Genomic DNA, 21075 nt, shown 5'->3' on the forward strand with positions numbered 1-21075 from the left:
GAGAGCAGGAAGGAGCAGGGAAGTGCGTGCTCCTCTGTGCTCCATCTGGGGAGTGGAGAGGAGTAGGGAAGTGCGTGCTCCTCTGTGCTCCAGCTGGAGAGCAGGAAGGAGCAGGGAAGTGCGTGCTCCTCTGTGCTCCATCTGGGGAGTGGACAGGAGTAGGGAAGTGCGTGCTCCTCTGTGCTCCAGCTGGAGAGCAGGAAGGAGCAGGGAAGTGCGTGCTCCTCTGTGCTCCATCTGGGGAGTGGCAGGAGTAGGGAAGTACGTGCTCCTCTGTGCTCCAGCTGGAGAGCAGGAAGGAGCAGGGAAGTGCGTGCTCCTCTGTGCTCCATCTGGGGAGTGGACAGGAGTAGGGAAGTGCGTGCTCCTCTGTGCTCCAGCTGGAGAGCAGGAAGGAGCAGGGAAGTGCGTGCTCCTCTGTGCTCCATCTGGGGAGTGGCAGGAGTAGGGAAGTACGTGCTCCTCTGTGCTCCAGCTGGAGAGCAGGAAGGAGCAGGGAAGTGCGTGCTCCTCTGTGCTCCATCTGGAGAGCGGGCAGGAGGAGGGAAGTGCGTGCTCCTCTGTGCTCCAGCTGGAGAGCGGGCAGGAGGAGGGAAGTGCGTGCTCCTCTGTGCTCCATCTGGAGAGCGGGCAGGAGGAGGGAAGTGCGTGCTTCTCTGTGCTCCAGCTGGAGAGCAGGAAGGAGCAGGGAAGTGCGTGCCCCCCTGTGCTCCAGCTGGACAGCAGGAAGGAGCAGGGAAGTGCGTGCTCCTCTGTGCTCCATCTGGGGAGTGGACAGGAGTAGGAAAGTACGTGCTCCTCTGTGCTCCACCTGGAGATCATGAAGGAACAGGGAAGTGCGTGCTCCTCTGTGCTCCAGTTGGAGAGCGGGCAGGAGCAGGGAAGTGCGTGCTCCTCTGTGCTCCAGCTGGAGAGCGGGCAGGAGCAGGGAAGTGCGTGCTTCTCTGTGCTCCAGCTGGAGAGCAGGAAGGAGCAGGGAAGTGCGTGCCCCCCTGTGCTCCAGCTGGACAGCAGGAAGGAGCAGGGAAGTGCGTGCTCCTCTGTGCTCCATCTGGGGAGTGGACAGGAGTAGGAAAGTACGTGCTCCTCTGTAATCCAGCTGGAGATCATGAAGGAACAGGCAAGTGCGTGCTCCTCTGTGCTCCAGTTGGAGAGCGGGCAGGAGCAGGGAAGTGCGTGCTCCTCTGTGCTCCATCTGGGGAGTGGACAGGAGTAGGGAAGTGCGTGCTCCTCTGTGCTCCAGCTGGAGAGCAGGAAGGAGCAGGGAAGTGCGTGCTCCTCTGTGCTCCATCTGGGGAGTGGCAGGAGTAGGGAAGTACGTGCTCCTCTGTGCTCCAGCTGGAGAGCAGGGAAGTGCGTGCTCCTCTGTTCTCCAGTTGGAGAGCGGGCAGGAGCAGGGAAGTACGTGCTCCCCTGTGCTCCATCTGGAGAGCAAGAAGGAGCAGGGAAGTGCGTGTTCCTCTGTGCTCCAGCTGGAAAGCAGGAAGGAGCAGGGAAGTGCGTGCTCCCCTCTGCTCCAGCTGAAGAGCGGACAGGAGCAGGGAAGTGCGTGCTCCTCTGTGCTCCAGCTGGAGAGCGGGCAGGAGTCGCTGTAGAGCATGTCGCAGTCCGGTTTGGCTGAGCCCCGCCGGAGAAGGCTTGCCAACACAACAGGATAGAGCGGGGGGGCGGGGCAACTGTCACTTGGAGAGGGGGGAAGGCAAGCAGTATCGTCGAAACGAAGAAAGGTGTAAAGGGGAAAGAAGTAGTAGTTGGAATTTAAGTTTAGCGATGGCCAATCATTTGCATAGTAGTGGGACCGCTTTTCTTTCGTAAGCGTCTTGTTACACTGCTGCTCGGGCCTGTATCTAGTTCCCGTCGTGGCTGACCTCGCCCGGTGTGGGGCTGACCGCCGGACATGAGGCTGGGGTCGCCTGCAGACAGCCACGCTCTCGTAACTGCGCGACCAACATGTTAGTGTCTCGCCACTCGTGCTTTATATTCGCGAGCTATCAGTGTTCTTGGCTCACAATTTCATTTTAATATAATGGTTTTTGAAGTTGTATTTCTTTAGGAGCGATACAAAAAAAATATGAGAGTGAATTTTTCTGATGAACGCACACCACGCAATGAAATTTTTAAGGAAGGGAAAAAAAGCCTACATGCAAATAAATATTATATATTAAATGTAATACTTGAATGATATTGAATTCTGGTCCATATCATTAATATAAATTTATAATGATTATTACTGATATAAATTATGTTTACAATTTTTTCAAGTATATTCATATAAGTGAGGTTATGTTCCCATATGTATAACGATGTCTGGTTGCTTGTAAGCTTCCGTTGTCTCTGGCAGGGAGTGTCTGTGGAGGGTTTTGTAGTCTCATGGCCGTTTTCACAGTAGTTTTTGTGAAGTTATGTTCCCGTATGTATAATTTATTTGCATTAAATTATAAAATATTACAATATTATGTAATAAATAATTAAAATTGATAAATAGAAGAAAAAACCCTCAGCATACTTACTGATTTTCATAATTAATTAAAAATTAAAATTATCATAATAAATTAAATAATTACTTTTATACACTTGTTTATATTAATATCGAATACGGAATATAAATTTTATTGAATTTATATTTTACCAACCGTATTTATGTTACGCAATTTTTTTATTATTTTATTTATATTAGTTATTTGCATGCAAAATTAAAGTTTTTTTTATCGCGCAATGTTAGTATAACTTATAACTAGAGACCTGCCAAAATCCGCGGATTCATTGACCTCTAGGATAGACTCCACAGTCCTTTAAATACTCGCGGAAATGACACCTGTTCATTGGCTACTGACGCGTGAGACATCTCAACTAGGCTGTCCGTAATTCGGCACTTTCTTGGTTTAATGTTTCCCATTGGCTCAAAGTTCCCCAGATAAAATGTGGGCCAATCGCAGAAGCGGTACGAAGGTATAGTTGTTTTGATGCTAGCCTATTGCGAAATGAATCCGCGAATTTTGCATGTCTCTACTTATAACTAGAGACCAGAAAAATTCGCGAATTCATTTCGCGATAAGCTAAAATACAAATAGTTATACCTCAGTGCTGCCTCTGCTATTGGCTCACAACTCACCTGGATGACTCTGGGCCAATGAGAAACACCCAACCATAGCTTTATCGATTCACAGGCTGCTACGGTGTAACGTCTCAAAACAGCAGCCAATGAGTGGGTGACATTTGACCGAGTGTACGTAGAACTATGGGGTTCATCCTACAGGTCATTTAACCAGCGAATTTTTCCGGTCTCTACTTAAAACGCGTGTACGTAAGTAACGCACCCCATTTTGTAATAAACGAAACTCGCAGTCTGCGGCACTGGCCAATGGGCGTCAGCCGAACAGCCCGCGCTCGCCAGGTGGTCCTGGGCCGCCGCCAGCCTAGACTCCACAGTCCTGTATGTACTCCCGTGGAGGCTGGCCGCCACTCACACACGCCTCGGACATACTCACACTGCAGAGCACAACGCGGAGAGCCAGCCAGGAAGTACAGTGCTTAGCAGCAGCACGGTCTGCTACAGTTCACCAGCAGCGACTTCTACTTAACTGATCAAACTGCATACCAATTACTCCAGCAAAACATTATATGCTGGGCGTGTGTACGTTCTGAAGGAAGAGGATTGTCATACTGACTGCTTAGTCCATTCAGAACAAAAAAAATAATTAAATACTGGTCTTAATGACTACATTTTATGATAATGATTTCACGAAGGATCACATAAAGATACAAGTAGATTTTTGAGCGTTTTGACAAGAAAATGTGCAAGTATGATAGGATCCTGAGGGCTGTAGTGCTGTAACACGCTTTGACAGTCTGTAGCTGATATCGGTGTTCTATCAAGACATGTCGCACTATTTTTAACTTACAAAAATATATAATATTAAACTTGTGTGGGCAGATAAATCGCAACCGTGAAGGGCTGGGTTAAACATAACTGGAGCAGTTATCCTACAGCTCTGCGCGTCTGCCGAACAACTTAAGGGGGAGGTATGTTGCGACACTGCTGCTCCTCAGGGAGGGGGGGTGGGGGGGGGAGCCCCTCCAACTGCCACGCCGGGTTATTAACGCCCATGTCGCCGGCAGGTATCCGTACACTCCCCTCTCCCCCCTCAAACCTCGACCGTCTTGCCGTTAACCGTTTTATTTATTTGTAACTCCCGAATATCCCTCGCCCACCTCCGTGCGAGTTCTTTAAGGCGCCTCGACAGAACAGCGCGCTAGCGGCTGCTGTCCGCACGGACGCTCACCGACGAGGCCTCGGGCTGCCGAGAGTCTGCGCGCAGGCGCCTTAACGCCCCTCCGAGACCGGCCCGGCGATGTTGCAACAGCGATCGGCGAGGAACTGGTTCCGTAAGTACAGTACGATAGCAGGACGCAGAGACGGCTTCGGTTGACGGCAACTTGTTTCTCCGTCGCGAGAATCTCCCTTCTCCCCTCCCCCTGGCCCCTTAGCCCTGGGTGACCTTGGTGCGAGTGCACGCACTGGTTCGCCGCGGCGTAGGGGCGTGTTTCACGTGGGAACCAGGCGGCGGGTCGCCCCTACCACCTCGTCGACATACGTGACTCCGTGTGATCCAGACGCTCTACAAGTCTTGTGGTGGCTATAAGATACAAACTAAACCACATACTTAAACTCATTAATGTTGTCTAACGTGAAATCTCACTGGCTGTTAAAATACATAGTTAATTCACCGTAGGAATTATTCACTTTACATAGTGTAGAAATCATTGAAATATTAACATTATTTAGTGTCTTAATTTGTGATATTTATGAATATTAAAACATATCACGGGGAATCTCTAAATAATTGTTAGAGCTAATAACTTTGCAGCATTACTAAAACATGTAATGGGCCTCGCACGGATAGATAAAGTAATATGTAGAGATTAGCATAGGTGGCTTTACATTCGTTATGAAACACAATTTCTTTGGCTATATCTAATAATTTACTAAATTAATTCATATCTACACGGGCCACAATAGCGATAACAATATGGAGTAGCTTACTGCCTATATTTTGAGTTTTAATAATATTTATTTGCATTATTAAATAGTTTTAATTATGCAACCAAGTTATATCAGTAGCTATTTACTCAGCGTAGCTTGCCAGAAAGCAGGTAATGTTGTTGTCTTTCTCTAATATTAATTATAAATACTACCATATCTTATGGAACCATTATTTTTTTTAATTAATACATTTAAACCTAGTCTATGTCCATGTGGAATCATGTCACTTTAAAACAGTGAAATATATGTATATATTTATAATAGGTTCAGTAGAGTTTGAACTGACTTATGAGTTTATGTTTAGCAAATGCATTATGTTTCCCCAGACATACACTAAAGCAATATATACCATTCAACAGAGCATACAAAATCTTTTAAATACTAAGGCGGTATTCCAAGACGTTCGGCTAAGGTAGCGAACAAGCACTGCCATGTTGGGACAAAACCATAACCTAACTCGTGGGACGTGTTCCAAAACGTGTACAAATCGAGTCCCAGTAAGGAAACAAATCGGCAACTGTTTTAATAAACGGTGCCCTGCGCGAGGCTAGAAACTGGTTTAATCGGATTATAGCTGACGTTTCGCAAACATCGATACAGTTGTTACGGTAAAAATAGTAGAGATTGCAGCACCATCGAACAGAAATATACCTTTTTTTAAAAAAATTCTCAATAACTTTTTAAGTTGCGATTATTTCTTGTTATGACCATTTAAATGTACAAAATGTATTCCAGGATATTTTCACTACTATAAAATTAATTTGGAACAATAACATGACTATGCGAGTTAATGGTGCCAGAAGCGGGTCCGCCGTCTGGAAGAAATCAACGGAATAGTAAACTCTGCGCATGCACGGAATTTGGGCAACAGATCGACAACGGATAGGACACCAAAATCAGTTCCCTAAAACTAAAGGACTGGCCGTGTCCTATCGTCCACTAGGAATTATTCGGATAAGGAACAGGTGTAGCATATTCAACACCTCAACCCTATTTTTTTTTATTGTGTCTTGGAATATGGCCTAAATGTTTGATGGTATTAGGGATTTGTTTGTCCCATTCCTAGTTTCAAAGCAGTTTAAACGTACTCGATGAGTTGTGGTGCTAAGGCTATGTTTACATGAAAACATGTATGCATCCTTGATGCTAACTGGTGAAGCGAAAGAGTCGCTTTCAACTGAACGGTCAGTTTCATTCTTAGGGCTCGTTCTCAGATACCATGTTCAGTATTTCATTTTCTTGTGATTTATTTTATTTGAAAACTAATCCTGCAAATTTATCACAATGGCACATACATTTCATATTTGTTCTCAAATAATATTTTCTTAATTTACTTAATAATATCTGATAACGGCAATGTGATAATGAGCACTCCAGTGAAATGTAAAACTGACAAGTAACGTCTGGTGCATATCTGCTGAGCAAGTTAGTGTCAACAACAAATGCAAGAGGGCTAGAATGAATTTGAAGGAAAATCCTTTAAATAATTAATGTAATGACAAGCAAATGAACTAATTGGCGTGTGTGCAAGTGCGTCTCAATGTGTGATTTGGATTTATGTATGTTCACATTAGAGGTGATATTTAAGATTCACTAAAATTCAATAGCTTTATAGCCATTACATTTTTAAAAATACAAAATAAAGACTTTTTGGTTTTCGGAAGACAATTATTATCATCACTCGAATACAAAACATACCTTTGAATCGTGCGGGTCAGTGCACTGTCTCGAGGTGGGTAATAGCATGGGGACTGACTGAAGATAAGAGTTACTCTCTAGTGTAAACCCCTAGCTTCATTAACGTGACAAAAAAGACTTACGCTGCTCAGGTCCGTGCAAGCAATAGTAAATATTTAATTAGATAGTAAGTAGATGCCCTCATCTGCGCGTCACCCACACTCTACCACCGACCTCATGGCCGTTTAATGATTGGCAAGTGACCCATTTTTATCGACAAGTAAGTGGCGTACTTATATTTATGACTTGCATTTCACACTTTTTCAGGTTCGAAACTTAATCAGCAAACACACTTCACAAAGTCATCTCTACATATTGTCACGAACGAGGCAGGCCAAGGCTGCGACGTGTGCCAGGTGCCTGCGTGGTCTGGCGGCCCCGCACGGCCACTGACGTCACAAGCGCATACCTTCGGGGATTAGGGCGGCCTGGCCTCGCCACCCCCCCCTTCCCCAATTCCCCGCCCTATTTCCTCGGCGCTGTCATGTATCTCTTAGCGGCCCGGGAATTACTCGGGCTTACTGAGGCCGCCGCGTGAAGTGGCGTGAATTACGCGCCGCAGTTCTGGATGTTTCGAGCGTCGGGATGACACGTCACGTCACAAACACTCCAGTCCGTTACAAAAGGATGGAGTGTTTTTTAAACATACATTAAGTGTGGTGATTTAATTAGTACTTTAAATATTAGTAGCAATTAAAAGTTGTATAAAATTAACAAGGCGATCCTTACGAACCCGTTTCCTCCAATCGTAACAACATATTAAACCTCAATTGAGTGCCAATTGCATTAAATAAAACAATTTCCAACGTAAACAATAATGTGTACTGTTGTCATAACTGAACATTCATAAATTTTGAATGTTTAAAGTTATTATATGATAATCATATAAAATTTAATTACAGTGAAATTTTAAATTTAAGTTAGTATTTATATTAATCCATTTTCCTAATGTCTTTAATTAACAGTCAAGTAGAAGAACTAACGATTTTTTTACAGTGTTTAGATGTTTTTATAAGTATTAACTCGTGTTGTTATCGAGCTCTTTCTTGATGTATGTTTCGAATAGTGTGCACAGATGAAATACACCAGGAAAATGTATTTCCAAAATTCTTATTCCAAATTTGTCCTTACAAAATACAATTTTTTAGATACATTAAAACAATATTTCATTTCATTACAACGTTGTGTCAGAAACTTCTGCGCTCTGTGGGGTGCGTCTGGCAACAGAGCTCACCGCAACAAAGACAGAGCTAATGTCAGAAATATGGTATTGGAAAGAGAAAGTAAACGCCCATTTAAATCCACACTGCAGTCTGAGGGTGAAATGCGCTATAGTCCTTGGTATGGCGCTGGCAGCAGGGGCGGGTATAGCTGGCTCCAGGTCACCAGAGGTCACGGTAGCGTTACCTCGTCGCCTGGCCAATCACAGCGAACTTGTTTCGACCGGTTGTCCCCCCCCCCTTCCCGCCTACACACATATTCACGGCGGAGGGCGTCTAGCTGCAAGCTCGCCTATTTTTATCAAGTCCTGCACACTCAGTCAATACGCGGCTGGGTTTCGTAGCTGGAGGCAGTCGTCCACTCCAGTGTCGAGCCCGAGACCCCAGCTGCTGTCAGGCGCAGATCCAGACGGCAATTTTCAAGTGAAACTTCTTTGGGCGCGATGAGAGTAAACTTTCACAAGCTCTAGTTTTAATGCAACGTTTTCGCGAAACATTGTTGTGAAATGATTCTGTCACGAAAATAACAGAGAATATGTACTTGGCCATAGAGATATAAAGAGAGCATCATGCTATATACGTTGGTGGGCTCGTTTTCGTTCTCCTCTTTGTACGATGATTCGTCCCCCACCCAAAAATATATAGAACCGAGAGAGATAGATGAACGAAAGAATTAGGCAGAGTGTGCGCATGCGCTTGTTTCAGAAAATAGATTTAAGTATCCAATTTCAGTCGGCTGTGAATGCCTTGAATGTTATATTTGCTACCAGCTCGCTCGCGTTCCTCCTTGTTCAACCAGCAGCGTAGAGAGCACTGCTGAGGCAGTCCCTGAATTTCCCGAATAGGTAGTGCTACCTGTTATGGATTTCATATTTCGTTCAGAGATTTGGCGATCGCGATAGAGCATCCAGCATCCCATAATAAAAATAATATTTATCTCAACATAACATGTAGCGAAATCTGTTGGCAAGAATCGGAAATACTTGCAACCAGTTTCTTGCATGAAATGAATTTACTCTCGCTGACGAAATATTTAAATGCATACATATAACAGCGATAATGTTGGCGAATACGTTTTGAAAGTTGGAGTGTTTGACCCTGATTGGATCATTGATAACATATCAATAACAGTCAGAGAGGTTCAGAGAGGTTCCAAAATCAGTAGTGTCATCGTTGGCATATATGTGTCGGAACTGAGGCATTTCGTTCATTAAAACCAACAATGCTAGACGTCATGAGAAAGGCAATTGCGCAAAGAGTCATTTGCAGAAAATGCTATCTTTTGACAATAATTTGTGGCTTTCAGTTTGGATGAAGTGATAAATTAAAAAAAAAAAAAAAAACATGTAAACCTGCGAAGGAACACATTTTTCGTCTACTGAGAAAAAGTCAGTGTTTGGAGCGAATGTATGCGGAGTTGGCATGACTAATCACACTTAGACATCAGCATCGACTAAACTGAAATGTAATGAGATTCCAGCATCGAAGACACGGCAGCAAGATATCGTACTACATTAAGATATTGATGACAAGTTTCCTAAGATGAGTCATGAAGGATTTGATCTTCTACAGAATTCTCTGGTGGATTTTCTGTTACTCGGGCTGAATGATTAAATAATATTACTGGAAACTATGCCAGCAACAACAGCTTTTCAGAAAATGAGAACAATATAGAAAAATTTGAAGCTCCTAAGACAGAGGAGTGTGATTATGCACTGAGGCCAAATGATGAAAACGACATGTTAAACTAAATTATTTTGATCAAGTTTAAGATGGTCACTGGGATAACGTCGATGGTGACTTTGAGGATGATGTTAAAACGGAAGACTTCAGAGATCTTAAAAATAATAAACATGCACAGAAGATGAAAGCAGCAGTAGAAGATATTGACTACAAGTCGTGGGAAGATCCTAACATATTAGTCGATCATCTGAGGCTGTAGCCTAAGTGGCATCGGTTCGTGGAGGAAACTACTCGCACATCGATGAAGTAGCCTCCATACTTAAAGAACTGAGGGAAGCTGGCTACATACAATAATCACTTGCTTTACTTGCGTGTGTATAATAGTGAAAAATAAATCAATATTTAGATTTCAAAAGTTGTTTTATTTCTTGTAATTTGATTTCTAACTAAGACTGAGATCTCGTAGTATCCTTTCGTATCCTACCAGTCGTATCTGGAAGATCGTATCCTACAGTGTTCCGCGACCGACCGTAGCCCTGTGACGAGATCGTATCTCTCTGATGAGATCGTATCCCTGTTACGAGATCATATCCCTGTGTCGAGATCGTATTACTGTGACAAGATCGTATCCCTATGTGGAGATCGTATTACTGTGACAAGATCGTATCCCTGTGCGGAGATCGAATTCTTAATAAGTTAGGACTGAAGATTTTATGTTTCAGCACCTCTTGGTCTTGTATTAGGTTATATTCATACAAATCGGTCTGACAGTTGAAAAACTATTGTCTGCTTGAAATAGATCATTACTAGTTTGAAAGGAATGCTAAGTATAGAAAAAATAAGTCTTCGCCTTTCGTATTAACTTGGTATATACGCCTGACATGGTACATGACTCGGCCCCTTGGTTCGAAGACACTTGGCCTATATGCCTAAAATTTAACATGACCTGTTTAAAATGTTCAAAGAGTATCGACGTAAAATACCTCTTGGTTTGAAGATGCTTGGTCTGTATGAAGATTTGTTTACTATTATTCGTGACGATGTATTTTTGTGGCATATAACCTGGGTTCGACTCTGTGTTATCACATGTAGGGTACTACAAAATTTTTTGGTGCGCAAATGTTACTTCGGTAGGCTAGTGTTTTACTCCCTTCCGTTTTTCTTACTTTGAAGCGATTCCAACAAGTACTTTTCATGTACTGGGTCATGATTTCAACCATGTTTGCACATATATTGGCGTGATGACCAGGAGCGACGGCAGCGTGCCACAAACGGCCAGCTGGCCTCCTCAGGTTTGACAGTAGGACAGAGGAGTTGGCACACACCAAGTGCCAGTCACTCAGTGGCAAGGACAATGCGATCGATACCCACCCACCAACTTTATAATTTAATTTTTTGCCTCGCTTAGAATATAACTTCCAATACACGTGAATTTAAAAGTATTCACATACGACTAGTCCAAGTACCTAAATTCAAGCACGTTAAAAACAAAGTTTTACAAAATTATCAAGGCTAGAGGCAGGCGCTGGCCGAACAAGGAAAACAGCCCTGACTACAATAATTGCGATGCCGATGTCCGAATGTACTGATTTCTAAAGTAGGTAGTCACTAGAGCGCAGTAAATATAGAGGGGCAGAATAAGTGTTTTTTCGATTGCTTTTTGTTTAATATTTCCATACTTTGCAAATGTATTCAGAGCTAAGTTTTGAATGTCTGATTAACTTGTGAAATTTGTGGGAGGTCAATAATATTTATTTATTCTGCAAGGCAAAGAAAACTCTAAAAAATTACCGAGATTCTGGGTTTATTTTTTGAAAGGGGTTAACCGGAAACAGCAAATTCCACACGTGTTCATTCTTCTATGCTACCAAAGAACATAGATTGGGACAAAAAGTTGAAGTTGACAATTGTATTCAGACCAGGGAGATTCGGACCATTGCCCACACCACGCATGACGTCAGAGGGTCACGTGGGCCAATCAGTGATCAGTGCCCGTCAGACATATATCAGGACATTGCAATATTGTATACGGGCTTCTAGTGACTCACCTGACGAACCACGCTGCCGGAGCTGTCGCTGAGGCTGCCGCCGGCGGACCGCTTGTGCTTGTGTCTAGCGCCCTTGCTGCGAACCTGCAAGCACACAAAGAAAGCTAGTCTCCAAGGGGACGACTCAGGCAGATAACTCTTCTCAACCGGGACGACACAAGAGGATAGCTCGACTCAGCCGGGAAGAAACATGCAGGCCGCTCGACTCAGCCGAGACGACACAAGCAGTGAGAAAGAGAGTAAGACACCATCACGTGGTGGTCGGGAAGGGCCGACCAGGGAGTGAGACGCCAGCACGTGGTGGTCGGGAAGGGCCTGCCAGGAAGTATGACGCCAGCACGTGGTGGTCGGGAAGGGCCTGCCAGGGAGTGAGACGCCAGCACGTGGTGGTCGGGAAGGGCCTGACAGGGAGTGAGACGCCAGCACGTGGTGGTCGGGAAGGGCCTGCCAGGAAGTGAGACGCCAGCACGTGGTGGTCGGGAAGGGCCTGCCAGGGAGTGAGACGCCAGCACGTGGTGGTCGGAAAGGGCCTGCCAGGAAGTGAGACGCCAGCACGTGGTGGTCGGGAAGGGCCTGCCAGGGAGTGAGACGCCAGCACGTGGTGGTCGGGAAGGGCCTGCCAGGAAGTGAGACGCCAGCACGTGGTGGTCGGGAAGGGCCTGCCAGGGAGTGAGACGCCAGCACGTGGTGGTCGGGAAGGGCCTGCCAGGAAGTGAGACGCCATCACGTGGTGGTCGGGAAGGGCCTGCCAGGGAGTGAGACGCCAACACGTGGTGGTCGGGAAGGGCCTGCCAGGAAGTATGACGCCAGCACGTGGTGGTCGGGAAGGGCCGGCCAGGGAGTGAGACGCCAGCACGTGGTGGTCGGGAAGGGCCTGCCAGGGAGTGAGACGCCAGCACATGGTGGTCGGGAAGGGCCGGCCAGGGAGTGAGACGCCATCACGTGGTGGTCGGGAAGGGCCGGCAGGGAGTGAGACGCCATCACGTGGTGGTGGGAAGGGCCGGAAGTGAGTGAGACGCCAGCACGTGGTGGTCGGGAAGGGCCTGCCAGGAAGTGAGACGCCAGCACGTGGTGGTCGGGAAGGGCCTGCCAGGAAGTGAGACGCCAGCACGTGGTGGTCGGGAAGGGCCTGCCAGGAAGTGAGACGCCAGCACGTGGTGGTCGGGAAGGGCCTGCCAGGGAGTGAGACGCCAGAACGTGGTGGTCGGGAAGGGCCGACCAGGGAGTGAGACGCCATCACGTGGTGGTCGGGAAGGGCCGGCCAGGGAGTGAGACGCCAGCACGTGGTGGTCGGGAAGGGCCGGCCAGGGAGTGAGACGCCAGCACGTGGTGGTCGGGAAGGGCCTGCCAGGGAGTGAGACGCCAGCACGTGGTGGTCGGGAAGGGCCTGCCAGGAAGTGAGACGCCATCACGTGGTGGTCGGGAAGGGTCGGCCAGGGAGTGAGACGCCAGCACGTGGTGGTCGGGAAGGGCCTGACAGGGAGTGAGACGCCAGCACGTGGTGGTCGGGAAGGGCCTGCCAGGAAGTGAGACGCCATCACGTGGTGGTCGGGAAGGGCCGGCCAGGGAGTGAGACGCCAGCACGTGATGGTCGGGAAGGGCCTGCCAGGGAGTGAGACGCCAGCACGTGGTGGTCGGGAAGGGCCTGCCAGGAAGTGAGACGCCATCACGTGGTGGTCGGGAAGGGCCTGCCAGGAAGTGAGACGCCAGCACGTGGTGGTCGGGAAGGGCCGGCCAGGGAGTGAGACGCCAGCACGTGGTGGTCGGGTAGGGCCGGCAGGGAGTGAGACGCCATCACGTGGTGGTCGGGAAGGGCCTGCCAGGGAGTGAGACGCCATCACGTGGTGGTGGGAAGGGCCTGCCAGGGAGTGAGACGCCAGCACGTGGTGGTCGGGAAGGGCCTGCCAGGGAGTGAGACGCCATCACGTGGTGGTTGGGAAGGGCCTGCCAGGGAGTGAGACGCCATCACGTGGTGGTCGGGAAGGGCCTGCCAGGGAGTGAGACGCCATCACGTGGTGGTTGGGAAGGGCCTGCCAGGGAGTGAGACGCCATCACGTGGTGATCGGGAAGGGTCGGCCAGGGAGTGAGACGCCATCACGTGGTGGTTGGGAAGGGCCTGCCAGGGAGTGAGACGCCATCACGTGGTGGTCGGGAAGGGCCTGCCAGGGAGTGAGACGCCAGCACGTGGTGGTTGGGAAGGGCCGGCAGGGAGTGAGACGCCATCACGTGGTGGTGGGAAGGGCCGGAAGTGAGTGAGACGCCAGCACGTGGTGGTCGGGAAGGGTCGGCCAGGGAGTGAGACGCCATCACGTGGTGGTCGGGAAGGGCCTGCCAGGGAGTGAGACGCCAGCACGTGGTGGTCGGGAAGGGCCGGCAGGGAGTGAGACGCCATCACGTGGTGGTTGGGAAGGGCCTGCCAGGGAGTGAGACGCCATCACGTGGTGGTGGGAAGGGCCGGCCAGGGAGTGAGACGCCATCACGTGGTGGTCGGGAAGGGTCGGCCAGGGAGTGAGACGCCATCACGTGGTGGTTGGGAAGGGCCTGCCAGGGAGTGAGACGCCATCACGTGGTGGTCGGGAAGGGCCTGCCAGGGAGTGAGACGCCATCACGTGGTGGTCGGGAAGGGCCGGCCAGGGAGTGAGACGCCAGCACGTGGTTGTTGGGAAGGGCCTGCCAGGGAGTGAGACGCCATCACGTGGTGGTGGGAAGGGCCGGCCAGGGAGTGAGACGCCAGCACGTGGTGGTCGGGAAGGGCCGACCAGGGAGTGAGACGCCATCAAGTGGTGGTCGGGAAGGGCCTGCCAGGGAGTGAGACGCCATCACGTGGTGGTCGGGAAGGGTCGGCCAGGGAGTGAGACGCCATCACGTGGTGGTGGAAGGGCCGGCCAGGGAGTGAGACGCCAGCACGTGGTGGTCGGGAAGGGCCGGCCAAGGAGTGAGACGCCATCACGTGGTGGTCGGGAAGGGCCTGCCAGGGAGTGAGACGCCAGCACGTGGTGGTCGGGAAGGGCCGACCAGGGAGTGAGACGCCATCACGTGGTGGTCGGGAAGGGCCTGCCAGGGAGTGAGACGCCATCACGTGGTGGTCGGGAAGGGTCGGCCAGGGAGTGAGACGCCATCACGTGGTGGTGGGAAGGGCCGGCCAGGGAGTGAGACGCCAGCACGTGGTGGTTGGGAAGGGCCTGCCAGGGAGTGAGACGCCATCACGTGGTGGTCGGGAAGGGCCTTCCAGGGAGTGAGACGCCATCACGTGGTGGTCGGGAAGGGCCTGCCAGGGAGTGAGACGCCAGCACGTTGTGGTCGGGAAGGGCCGGCCAGGGAGTGAGACGCCATCACGTGGTGGTGGGAAGGGCCTGCCAGGGAGTGAGACGCCAGCACGTGGTGGTCGGGAAGGGCCGGCCAGGGAGTGAGACGCCAGCACGTGGTGGTTGGGAAGGGCCTGCCAGGGAGTGAGACGCTAGCACGTGGTGGTCGGGAAGGGCCGGCCAGGGAGTGAGACGCCATCACGTGGTGGTCGGGAAGGGCCTGCCAGGGAGTGAGACGCCAGCACGTGGTGGTTGGGAAGGGCCGGCCAGGGAGTGAGACGCCAGCACGTGGTGGTTGGGAAGGGCCTGCCAGGGAGTGAGACGCCAGCACGCTGTGGTCGGGAAGGGCCTGCCAGGGAGTGATACGCCATCACGTGGTGGTCGGGAAGGGCCGGCCAGGAAGTGAGACGCCATCACGTGGTGGTGGGAAGGGCCGGAAGTGAGTGAGTCGCCAGCACGTGGTGGTCGGGAAGGGCCTGCCAGGGAGTGAGACGCCAGCACGTGGTGGTCGGGAAGGGCCGGCCAGGGAGTGAGACGCCAGCACGTGGTGGTTGGGAAGGGCCTGCCAGGGAGTGAGACGCCAGCACGTGGTGGTTGGGAATGGCCGGCAGGGAGTGAGACGCCATCAAGTGGTGGTGGGAAGGGCCGGCAGGGAGTGAGACGCTATCACGTGGTGGTTAGGAAGGGCCTGCCAGGGAGTGAGACGCCATCACGTGGTGGTGGGAAGGGCCGGCAGGGAATGAGACGCCATCATGTGGTGGTGGGAAGGGCCGGCAGGGAGTGAGACGCCAGCAATTGGTGGTCGGGAAGGGCCTGCCAGGGAGTGATACGCCATCACGTGGTGGTGGGAAGGGCCGGCAGGGAGTGAGACGCCATCACGTGGTGGTGGGTAGGGCCGGCAGGGAGTGAGACGCCATCACGTGGTGGTGGGAAGGGCCGGCAGGGAGTGAGACGCCATCACGTGGTGGTGGGAAGGGCCAGCCAGGGAGTGAGACGCAAGCACTGATGGTCGGGAAGGGGGCCTGCCAGGGAGTGAGACACCATCACGTGGTGGATGGGAAGGGTCTGCAAGGGAGTGAGATGCCATCACGTGGTGGTGGGAAGGGCCTGCCCGGGAGTGAGACGCCATCACGTGGTGGTTGGGAAGGGCCGGCCAGGGAGTGAGACGCCAGCAAGTGGTGGTGGGAAGGGTCGGCCAGGGAGTTAGACGCCAGCAGGTGGTGGTGGGAAGGGCCTGCCAGGGAGTGAGACGCCATCACTTGGTGTTGGGAAGGGCCAACCCGGGGTCGTGATGTCAGCGTATAGTGTAGTGTAGTGTTCGGGACAGGCCAGCTAGTGAGCGGCACGCCAGCGTGTGGTGTGTTTGTCGCCGCGACGCGGCCTTGCCTGCAGCGGCTAACGACGGTGTTATCTCCGTGGAGACAGGTATTTACCCTCTGCGCTAATGGCAGCGAGAGGCCCCGATAAGCCCGCCGCCCGGCAGACTCTGGCGGGCTTCCCCGCTGGTGGCTGTAGTAAGGACTGCTGCAACTAGCTGTCCTGTTTTCCAGATATGCCCAACCACCACCAACGTTTACGTCACATCTGGTTAATGTAATGATACCTTTTAAAACGTACATACAGGTTTAATTTTATACAAACAAATTGGATTGAAATTTTTGAAAATATTTTTTCTTGCTGTATTTCATGAAAGTATCATCTGATAATATATATATATATATATATATATATTTTTTACGAAAACCAAACTGATATACGCCTTCTTGGTTTAAACCATTTTTGTATTATTTTTTTTTAAAATTTCCTTCGAGATTAATAAACAAAGGCTTTGTTTGCCTATAGTGCATAATTAAGGGAATGTCTTGTAGTTACCGTCTGCTTCTAACAGCTTTTCCTGTGGAATAATAATTCATAATTTGAATGATGCGTATTTTTTTCTTATAAAAACAAATAGATAAAAAGAAAAAAAAATGTTAAAACTTCACATAATTATTGATCTTATAGAAAATAAGAAATTTAATGTTAACAAGCCGGGTGGTATCCATCTGGCAACAGTTTATGCCATTTTCTCTGTACTGAAGTCTAAGCATGGGGTAGACCATAGACGGGATGAAGTAGGTACCACCTTGACGACCCGAGACGGTAATGAACTAGGAGAGGAAGTTTTGTCCACGAGCTTAGAACCCGCCAGGGACGTCGGAACGTTTTAATGAGTTGGGGGGGGGGGGGAGGGGGGCGAAAAGATGTATCACACTTATCTTAGTCCTAGAGCGAAGGGTCCGTGGCCCTCCCCCGAAAAAAATTTGGAATTTTAAATGAAAAATTGTGCTATTTAATGAGTTTCCGAACCAAAATATTAAATATACCATTCCAAGAATTTGATGACGTATTATGTACTAAATACTACTCTGCCAGTAGATGTAGTACAATTTAAATAAAATACCATCTAGGAATTTGCAATCATTTTACAGTATATTGACAATCATAATTTTTTTTTCTAATAAATGTGGTCACCAATGCAACGTTTGTAACTACTGGTTGAGAAAAATACTACTAGGACCAAACATTTATTCTGGGAAAAGGAGGGGGGATAAATGCTACTCTCGCCCCCCCCCCCCCATCCCCAGGCATAACAGCACGGGGGCGACTCACCCCTGCTGCCCTCCCCCCCTGTTACGACGTCCCTGTAACCTGCCAAAAGTAATGATCATGTTCAGGAAAGTAGATCATAGCCTGGATTGAAATGGATCAGCGAAATAATTTGTACCTCTATTCACAGTACTTTGTGTGAGATAGTTTCTGTGCGGCGGGGGCATAAGTCCCACTACTAATGCAATGAATATGTTCTGCGTCAAGTTAGCACGAGCCATCCCATAATTTTAACTTCAGCTGACAGGTCCTGATCAGGCAAACTGTAGGGCAGGACGTATAAAAAGGAAAATCAAAACATATAGGAAAAACAAAATTGATTGCAAGACACACTATATACAATTAAAAGCCATACGATCAATAATAGCAAAGGTCACCAGTTAATTAAGTAATTGGAATGTGTTAATTCTATAAATTAATACGTTACAGATTTTTAAACATATATAGTCAATCAAGTTGTTCCTAAACGGGATTTTTATGGAGAGGGCTCCAAAACAAGTTAACTAAGAAACAATACTTTATTGCACAGAAGCTATTGAAGATACTTCGAGGAGGAGTTCAATGTACACTCGTCTCTTCTACTGATTATGTAGTATACAACTAGTCTACGCAAAGAAATAAATACCTAAAATATTTATTATACATGTCAAATATCACGATACGTATGCCTATCATATAAGGTATATCACAAGAGTGTTCTTAACACAGGTAATTTCATCAAATTCATGACCTCCATAAAGAACGGTTTGCGAACTTTTTGACGCAATAGTTGATGTTTACACTCATGTGTGTGTACCTGTGATTTAAATGCCACTTATAAAATAGTTTCAAATATGTCTCAGTCAACTAACATCTTCGATTAATGTGCTCGAACACTTTTAATCATCTCTCTGCTTCAGCCCATTGGATTATTAAAAAGAAATAAGACTTGGAACTCACTTCTCACGGGCATGTTACTTTAGAAAAGTACTATCAGTCTTCAAGCGACTGTCATTGTGCAGTTGATACTCGACCAAGAATTCTACAGTACTTGCCAAATATTGTACAGCACACTGAGGTTTCAAAATTATTCATTAGGCATTAAGAAAGTTAAGACTCTTCTGGTTAAACCATATTTTTTATATCTTTATTGGTTACATATTTAATTGCTTTCGTAAATTATTTTTTCTTCAATATTTAACGAATGTGTGTTGTGTCTTCCGGCGGCTGTACAATTATTTTGTTTTCACAAATCTCCTTTCTGTAAGTTTTCCTGTCTTGATCAGATGTCAAAATAAGTATCGTACTTGAATTAGTCCAAAATTGCCTTAAAATAATTAAAATATTGCATCGCTAAAAATATTGCAAAATAACACCTCGAGAAAAAATGTGTAAAATATTTTTCATGTTCCAAAATATGTATATGCGCAATAAAAATGGGTCACTTATGTCGAAATTGTTCTTATCCTTCGAAAAATGGTCACGTTCTGTCCTTCATACCCAGTTATAGTTAACAGAGTGTTTATTTTGTTTGATCTAGCAAGAAATAGTGCTCACACTGTTAAAACCAACAAGATAATCTATAATTATAGCTGGTGAGATGGGTTTTGTACATTTTAGAAGAATTAACATAATATTGATGCTTAGAAGAGGCCAAGCACTTCGTAAATATTTTTTTAATCATTATAGAGTATCATACATTATAAAACCAATTTTGATAATATTTTTAAGCTATGCAAATTTTGGAGCATTTGCGAATGATGCAATTTAGGCTATTGTGTTTAAACCACATCTGCTGAAAACACTTTGAAAAGAATATTGAAAAAGTTTACATCCCATATGTTAGGTATGCTAATTTAATTTAATGGTAACGTAAAAGGTAACTTAAAAATCTCACTATTCCATACTGTGCACTTTTCATATGTAAACTGATCGCAAGCATTAAAACAAAAAGAAACTTACAAAGAAAATGTAAATGCAAATGTTTTTATTATGTTATAAGAAAATTACATTTTATAAAAAAACACGTAAGTTTCTGAACACAAGCAATAACCATCAATGCGTTAGGGAATGCATTATTTCCCTAAGTTGAGGCGAGAGTGTCCGGAGCTAAGTGTTCACAGTCACCTCGTCAACCAAGGACAGTCCTGTTCTCGCTTCTCTCCGCTCAGCTGGCTTCTCACGGCTCGCCGGCAACTCTGCGTCCATCTCGGGCATGACTGCATGTTGACTGTGTGGAGCTGATTGTTGCACCATGTGGCTCGGATGCCCGAAACATTGGCACGAGTATGGTGTTTGCAGTGTACAAGCAGTTTTAATTTACTTTATTTTTATTTTTATGAAAGTGACTGTTTTTAACGACGGCGATTCTAATCCGTACTTACTATCCATCATCAGACGTGGTCAAGCACCATTTCCGCCATGTTTTGGGCGAGAAAACATGATCTCGGGAGCGCGCCTGCTCGAGGCGCCATGTAGCCCGCGTCATCTCCGGGTGCGGGGGCTGCCATAGAGTAGTGACTGATGTAGACGGACCATTATCCACTACAACTGCTCATTTAAGCTGATTCAAGCAATGCCAAGTGTGCTCCTTTAACGAATGGTATACTCCGGTAGACTCACGGTTTCGTTCAAATTATTTAATGTTAAATACTAGTTAGAGACTACATATTTAAATGTAGTAGCAGTGAAATATCAAGCTACTCGCTGCATTGTAACTAAAGAAGTATGAGCTGTTTTTGAATAGTAAGGATGGGTCCCTTACTGATACAGCCTTAAGAGGATAGGAGGTAGCATGGGAATAACTAAAACTGGGATAATACTGTTCATAGAAACCTTTTATTATTTTACAACCTTTTAGATTTACGATCTGTGCTTTAACACAAGCCTATATTCAATATTTAATCATACAAAAAATGGTTCAAAAACAGTTGAAACCCACAAACCCTTTGAAAGCCACAGGATGCATTAAGGACACGAGCAACTCAGCCTTCCACTGAGGCTACATCCGTGGTTCTGGGGGGCTCCTGGGGAACTGTTGGCAAGATCAACAAAAATGGCGACATCCTTCAAGGTGCACTTCTCGAGGATCCTCTAGGCTGAAGTAGCCTTTAAGGAGGTGATCGGAAACAGCAACAGAGAGCTACGGGAGTTCTGCGGTCAGTGCGTCTCAGCTCGCTGCTTACGTACGTCGAGAGGAATCCAGAAGCTTTGGAGCCAGGAAGCGTGACGTCACGGGGCCAGAAGGCTCGCAGCGCGATGAGCGGTGAGCAGGAGAGTAATTGAAGTCTTCGAGCCACCGAGGAACTGGAGTTTAATCTTCATATTGATGGGCCGCGAGTTGATTAAATGATACACGCGACTCGCTGATGACGGGTCTCGTCGCTCGAGTGTTTATCCTTGCGCGAACC

General features: G+C 47.6%; 1 protein-coding gene across 2 annotated transcripts in view; it reads right to left on the minus strand.

Moving 5' to 3' along the window:
* LOC134542275 (voltage-dependent L-type calcium channel subunit beta-2) overlaps window positions 1-21075 on the minus strand; it is a 271740-nt gene that overhangs the window by 221912 nt on the left and 28753 nt on the right. For both annotated transcript variants that reach the window (XM_063386396.1, XM_063386399.1), the window contains exon 2: window positions 11733-11816. In XM_063386396.1, coding sequence (XP_063242466.1) covers window positions 11733-11816 — 84 coding nt within the window. The remainder of the gene's footprint in view (window positions 1-11732; window positions 11817-21075) is intronic.

This window comes from Bacillus rossius (assembly GCF_032445375.1).
Source record: "Bacillus rossius redtenbacheri isolate Brsri chromosome 4 unlocalized genomic scaffold, Brsri_v3 Brsri_v3_scf4_2, whole genome shotgun sequence".
Taxonomy (NCBI): Eukaryota; Metazoa; Arthropoda; class Insecta; order Phasmatodea; family Bacillidae; genus Bacillus; species Bacillus rossius.